This window comes from Rhinichthys klamathensis, unplaced genomic scaffold (genome assembly GCF_029890125.1).
Source record: "Rhinichthys klamathensis goyatoka isolate OS25496 unplaced genomic scaffold, OSU_Roscu_1.1 h1tg000019l_1, whole genome shotgun sequence".
NCBI lineage: Eukaryota > Metazoa > Chordata > Actinopteri > Cypriniformes > Leuciscidae > Rhinichthys > Rhinichthys klamathensis.
The window spans coordinates 1,763,463-1,769,642 of record NW_026606570.1 but is presented as its reverse complement, the minus strand read 5'-3'; the positions used below and the strand labels follow the sequence as shown (position 1 = coordinate 1,769,642).

The following is a 6,180-nucleotide window of genomic DNA, read 5'->3' as shown; positions in this document are numbered from 1 at the left end:
CGCGCGGGTTGCAATGTTAAAGAGAGGGGTGTGGACCACGGATTTTAATCGGCGGTTTAGTTCCACACCAGCCATCTCAGGTCACCCTGGCCACCAGCCAAAGTATTCTCTCACGTGGAGAAAATAGATCGGGGTGTGGATGAGGGGACTCTCACTCAGTTGAGCTCATTGAGTCTTGACCGTCATTGCGATGGTCATGTTCCCCTTAGAGAACGTGACGCATCCGCGAGCGCTGTTCGAACGTGATCGAAGCCCAAACACGTCAAAACAGCGCTCGTGCCCATCAGCTGAATCTATCAGGCTACCGCACTCAGAAATGCACGGGCAGATCGTCTTTAAAAAGACGCGCCGCATGCACGCTCTTTTTGTGTGAGAAAAGCTTGCAGCAGTGCTGAAGCGCCCAGGGAGAAGCACACAGCTGTTCAGATCAGCAGGCAGGAATGTGAAACTCGCTGGAACACGCCATCACACCAACACCGACTGGAAGCTGCTCGTCTTGAAGATTCTCGAAGATAGTCAGAGAATAGACTGCAGGAGTGAAGAGAACATCTTGGCTCCGAAGCAAAAACATATCTGCATATTGCCGGCTTTCTCCTTTTATCCCCACGAGGTGGGGCGGAGTTGCGCCATGCAAATTCCGCAGACCCATGGCATTTGTTTGCCATTGGCTCGTTTTGTATACTCGAAGTCGATAGGCTTTCTAAGCGAAACCCCCATTCGTCGCCATCCGACGGAACTCGGAGTGACAACGAAAGGGAACTGTACTTCTCTTTAATTTCAGACAGATTACATTGCAGGAGAATATTTGTTTTAAATGTGAATTGTTTTATTTAAAAGTAGAAATTTAAAGCGTTCTTTAGACGTATATGTTTCATGTTTGTGTGATAAGTATTAGCGGAGTTTCCGTTCATTTTCCAGACATGTTTCAGAAAGATTTTTGCGGAGACAGAGTGAGCTGAAAGCGCACCCTGTTTATTTTATTTATTTAAAAAAAAAAAACAAGGCTTTGATGTTAATGTGAGTGTACACAAAAAAAGAAGACCCTCTATAGTTTATAATCATGTATTTATTTTATTTATACGACCATAAATGACGGAGTATTTTAAGTTTATGTTGCTGCTATGTAGGGCTGGGCGATTTTCCCCCCCAAAAAAATCTGCGATTTTTTTATAAAAAACTCGATTTACGATTTTCGATTCGATTTTTTCCCCCCCTTCCATTTAAAACAAAATAACTGCAAACTGTAAATATATTTTGAAAATATATATTTATTGTATTTAATTAGTGCATCAACATAAACAAAATTGCACTGTCACTGTGCAACAAAGATTGTGCAAGATCCAAATTATTTGTAGTGTATTTGGATTGAGCTAATAAAACAACAAAAAATCATAATGATTTATTGTATTTAATTAAAGTGCATCAACATGAACAAAATTGCACTGTCACTGTTCAGTGTGCAACAAAGATTGTGCAACATCCAAATTATTTGTAATGTATTTGGATTGAGCTAATAAAACAACAAAAAATCATGAGGTAACTCTTAATGGAATTGAACATGTACAGTTGAACAGTAACACCACTCTCGACTCTCCATAAAAAATGCATTTTAAACATGCATTTTAAACAACATAAAATGCATTTTAATTGCATTTTAAACATTCTTTGCGAGGAAAATTAGCCTATCAACTACAGCAGGCTTGAGGCAAGTTCGGTTACAGGTGACAATACCCCCACCCACACTAAAGACCCTCTCCGATGGGGCGCTAGTTGCTGGAATGGCCAGGTATTTTTTTGCCAGATGACTGAGTCTTGTGAAGTTGGGCTGATGCTGCTTCCACCACTCAAGTGGGTTAGTGTCAGGATCCACCTCAGGACCCAGTAAGTAGGAGGTGAGCTCTGCTTCAATTTTCTCCTTTGTTGACTGGTGGGACAGTGATGCAGCAGGTGCTGCTTTCTTGAAGAAGGCAGCTAAAGTTTTCTTCTTAGGTGGGCTCTCTTCTTGACACATTTGTACAGTAGGACCTTCTTCCTCTGAGCAGAGGGCAGAAAGCTCAGTGACCGCTCTTTTCTTAACAATGTCCAACTTGTCCAGGGTAATGTAGGTGGTACGGAACCGTGGATCCATTAGAGAAGCCATGTCCAGGAGCTCGTCATTCTCAGGGTCACTGTATTTCTGTTCAAGGTAGCACATAATGTTTCTTTTTATTGTAGCAGTGAGATCTACATCTTTCTCTTCTCGCTGAAGGAGACTTGTTTTGAACAGATGCAGCACAGGTTTAATGTATGAAACGCTTACATAAGATTCTCCGGACAACGCGTCAGTAAAGTCCTGAAGGGGTTTGATCGCTTTATTTGTGGCATCTAAAACCTCCAGATCTTGCCATGTAGGAACAAGATGGCGGGTCTTTTTATCAGCACCCAGAACACGGACGATGGCTCTCTCTTGTTCGAGAAGACGATCAATCATTTTTTGGCGCGAACCCCATCTTGTCAGTGACTCGGTTACCAGTTGATGAGGAGGAAGACCCAGCTCTGCCTGAACCTCTGCCATGTCCCGTCTTTTTTTCCAACTGTATGAAAAAGCAGAAACTGCCTTTTTACACACTCCAATGGCACGGTCAATCCGTTCATCTTTCACACCATTCACTATAATAAAAAAAGAACAAAAAAACAAAAACAATATTTAGTTTTAGTAAGTGTACATTTTTTAAACATTCCCTACACACACAGCTAAGGTACAAAATACAAATTATTTTTATCTTTATTTTAGAAATGTATTTTTCCCATATTTATTGTAACACCATACTTATACCATATAGTCTTAAATGGTAATAGATAAATCAGTGTAGTACTAGTAGTATTGACCAAAAAACTACCTTTTAAAATAGTCAGGGGAAATGCATATAACAATGTTGAGTTGAAAAAATATAAACTTATTTTCACACAAACTTACCGACAGCATTGTGCAGTCGATGTCCAAAGCACTTGAGGTTTGGCCAATTATTGTCCTTCATAGCCCTGATTACATTGGAGCCACTGTCGGTCGTCATACAGGAAAGGCGCTCCTCTGAAAGGCCCCAGGAGTTCAGAGCATCCTTTAACTCTTGTGCAATAGTTTGGCCCGTATGGTCCTGAGGGAAATATGACGTTTGGAGACAGACGCTTCGCATCTCCCAGCTCTCGCTGACATAATGAACCGTAAGACACATGTAAGGCTGCATGGTTCGGCTCGACCACAGGTCAGTAGTGGCAGCGTAAAAGTCAATTCCCTTCAACTCGCTTATTATCTTTTGCCGAGTGTTGTTATACAGCTGAGGAAGAGCAACATCAGAGAAATACTTGCGGCTGGGTACTGTATATCGAGCGTCCAAAACTTTCAGCAAGTTGTTAAACCCTCTCTTCTCAACAGAGTACACTGGCAGCATATCCGTATCTATGTAGAGGGTAATTGCCTCCGTTATGGCTTTCCACCTTGCCCCGCTCTTCTCATACGGTACACTGCTTGAAAAGCTTTGTTGAAGAGTTGTTTGCTTTGCTAACGGGGTGCTAGCGCTAACGCCACTAGAGTCGTTTTCTGATCGAAGTTGGCGACACTTCTCCCACTCAGCCGCATGTTTTCGCTTTAAATGCTGAAACAGATTTGTCGTACTGCTACCAGCAACAACAACAGCCTTTAGACAAAGTTTGCATCGAGGTATTTTCTGTTCCTCATCAGATTCTGTAAATCCATACCAACTCCACACTACTGACGTCGATGAGCATTTCCTTCGGAAGGAGCTGCTCTCTTTCTGCCATGTTGTTGTTTGTATATGAATACGCTGCCGTCGGGGGAGTGGCAGAGGGTTGCGCCGTAGGGAGCGTGCTACGGAAACTCTGAAGGAAGATTTGGCGAATGCAAAATGTATATGCTATACTGATGAGGGAGAGAAAAAAAATCTAAAAAATCGATTTTTTGAAAATGTGAATCGATTTGACCTACCAACTCGATTTTTATTTCAAATCGATTTTTTTCCCAGCCCTACTGCTATGTGAAAAAAAAACAGCAAAACGAGCGGGCGCGTTCTTGGTCCCCAGAGGGTTAAGTATTCCTCAAGGGAAACTCAAATTCAAAGTTAAAGTTTTTTTTTATATATATATCTGAGGGTTACGGTTTCAAAGGTGTCCCTGTTCGGGCGCCACTTCTGTAACGGTGGCTTTACCAAACCAGTATGGGTTTTCAATAAGGCTAGGTTTGGTTTAAAATCATTCGGGTGCCAGACAAGTTCAACTTGTCAAGAAAACAAAATATATATGCTGGATAGCTCCAACCACTGTTACATACAAAAAAAATAAAAATAAACTGATACCCACAATTCAATTTTCACAGAGTTTGTATTATTTTTTTGTTCACATGTCAAAACAAAAGAAACAATTTTAAGTTCACATTCAAATATTCACACAAAGAGAAATCACGAGAGTCATTGGATCACAAGTGTCCATAAGTTCGCTATTTGTTTGAACTCAGTCTTTCATGTTCCACTTCATCAACAAAGAAAATGCAATAAACAAAACAAAGAAAATAAATAATAAACAAATACATATATACATATTTGGTGTATGCGCGTGCGTGTACGGAGCGTGTATGTGTGTGTGCGGGTGTATAATGACCACATGAAGCAGTCTGTGCAATGGCCGGGAATCCCTTGGCCTGGAGAAAAGAGCTTTGAGTTTGTTTGGTGAGGTTAAAAAGTTCGGAGGAGAGTTCGAAGGCTTTGACATGAGGTTTAAAAGTGATGGCAACAAGATCAGTACCTGAAACAGGCGAATCAACCTGGATAGTGTTGCTCCATGCAACGCAACGAACCTGGAAGAGCGGTATTTCTCCGTCACTTTGGCCGTCACACCCAGCAGCACAGGATTTCCAGCGGATAACAGCAGCAACGTCCTTCAGGTAACGTGAGAGTCCCACTTCAATAACCTGAGGCAGGCGAATCAAACTGGATAGTGCTGCTCCAGGCAACGCAACGAACCAGGAAGAGCTGTATTTCTCTGTCCCTTCAGCAATCGATCCCAGCAGCACATACACAGAATTTCCCGCAGACAATAGCAGCAACTTTCTTCAGGTAACTTGGGTCCCACTTCAATCTCCTACACGTGTGTTTCCTCTTTTTCGTTCTCTCACTTCCGTTTCTTTCTTTTTCTTCCCCTCACTTCCGTTTCTAGCTCTCTTTTATCTTCCATTTCCCCATTGGTTTCCGCCCATAAGGAAATGTGGAAAAGCCGATATGGAACGCTTTTCTCCATATCGCCACAATGTGTGGCGATAGCGGCAACATAGACTTTCAGGGTGGAGGGAGACAGCCTTCGCTCCAACCCCTCTTGGAGGAAGGAAAGCACGACACTGATCGAACCTGCCTTCTCCCGTCCAGGAGCCACACGTGGAGGTTCCAGAGATCGGGGCGAGGGTGCCATAGGGTGCCCCGTCCTTGAGAAAGGAGGTCCTTCCTCAGAGGAATTGGCCAGGGAGGTGCTGTCGCGAGGAGATATATAATAACGTTAGTGTCTGTAAACGCAAAAATAGCCTACTGTTTATAAACTTTGCAATAAACTTTTAAAATGCTTTGTTTTTATATATAATCAACATCTGTAAAAGGGTTTTATAATAGCTACATATTATTTAATTCAGTTATGCTGTTCGTAATGCTTCATGAGATTCTAGTTCTTTCCATTAGTAAAGCCGTGAAGTACACAGTATTGAACCTTTGTCTTTTTCTCCGATTCTCAAGTGTTTTTGTTGTTGTTTTTTTTCAAATAAAAATTTGTAGTGTTGTGATTCACCTCGTAGCTGATTGGCTTGGTTCATGGATTATGGCTTTAATGAAGACTTTTTAAAAATCTGAATGATTTCAGATGAAATCAAAAAATGAATGGAAAAAATACTTTTCCGAACCAGCGCTGCTGAAAAAGTTGGTGGACAATGTGGCACTCTATATAAGGATTTTGGGTTCTCATAACCAGTGCACACACAAATGTTGGGTTTCCATGTTTTATGGGGTCTTTTTTTTTAGACAATGATTTTTGTACTATACAAACTGTATATTCTTTACTCTAACCCTACCCCTAAACACAACCCTCATAATGCATAATGTAGACACACGCCAGATGTAGACCTGTGAAAGGATTATTGATATCTTAGAT

At 41.6% G+C, this 6,180-nt stretch overlaps 1 protein-coding gene across 1 annotated transcript; it reads right to left on the bottom strand.

Annotated features, from left to right (window-relative positions):
• Positions 1-1,654: 1,654 nt before the first annotated feature.
• Positions 1,655-5,454, bottom strand: LOC130071244 (E3 SUMO-protein ligase ZBED1-like). Its single transcript, XM_056235942.1, has 5 exons — positions 5,394-5,454; positions 4,847-5,037; positions 3,736-3,876; positions 2,957-3,632; positions 1,655-2,649 (listed from the first exon to the last, which is right to left on the bottom strand). The coding sequence occupies exons 1-5, from the start codon at positions 5,452-5,454 to the stop codon at positions 1,655-1,657; spliced, it is 2,064 nt and encodes a 687-aa protein (XP_056091917.1).
• Between the last annotated feature and the right edge of the window lie 726 nt (positions 5,455-6,180).

Excerpts from the sequence above, each read along its gene's own strand:
- LOC130071244 (XM_056235942.1), bottom strand. The coding sequence starts at position 5,454 with ATGGCACCCTCGCCCCGATCTCTGGAACCTCCACGTGTGGCTCCTGGA. Across the intron at positions 5,038-5,393 it reads TCCTGGACGGGAGAAGGCAG|GGACAGAGAAATACAGCTCT; the intron begins GTTCGATCAGTG and ends CGATTGCTGAAG. Across the intron at positions 3,877-4,846 it reads GAGAAATACCGCTCTTCCAG|AGTTTCCGTAGCACGCTCCC; the intron begins GTTCGTTGCGTT and ends ATCTTCCTTCAG.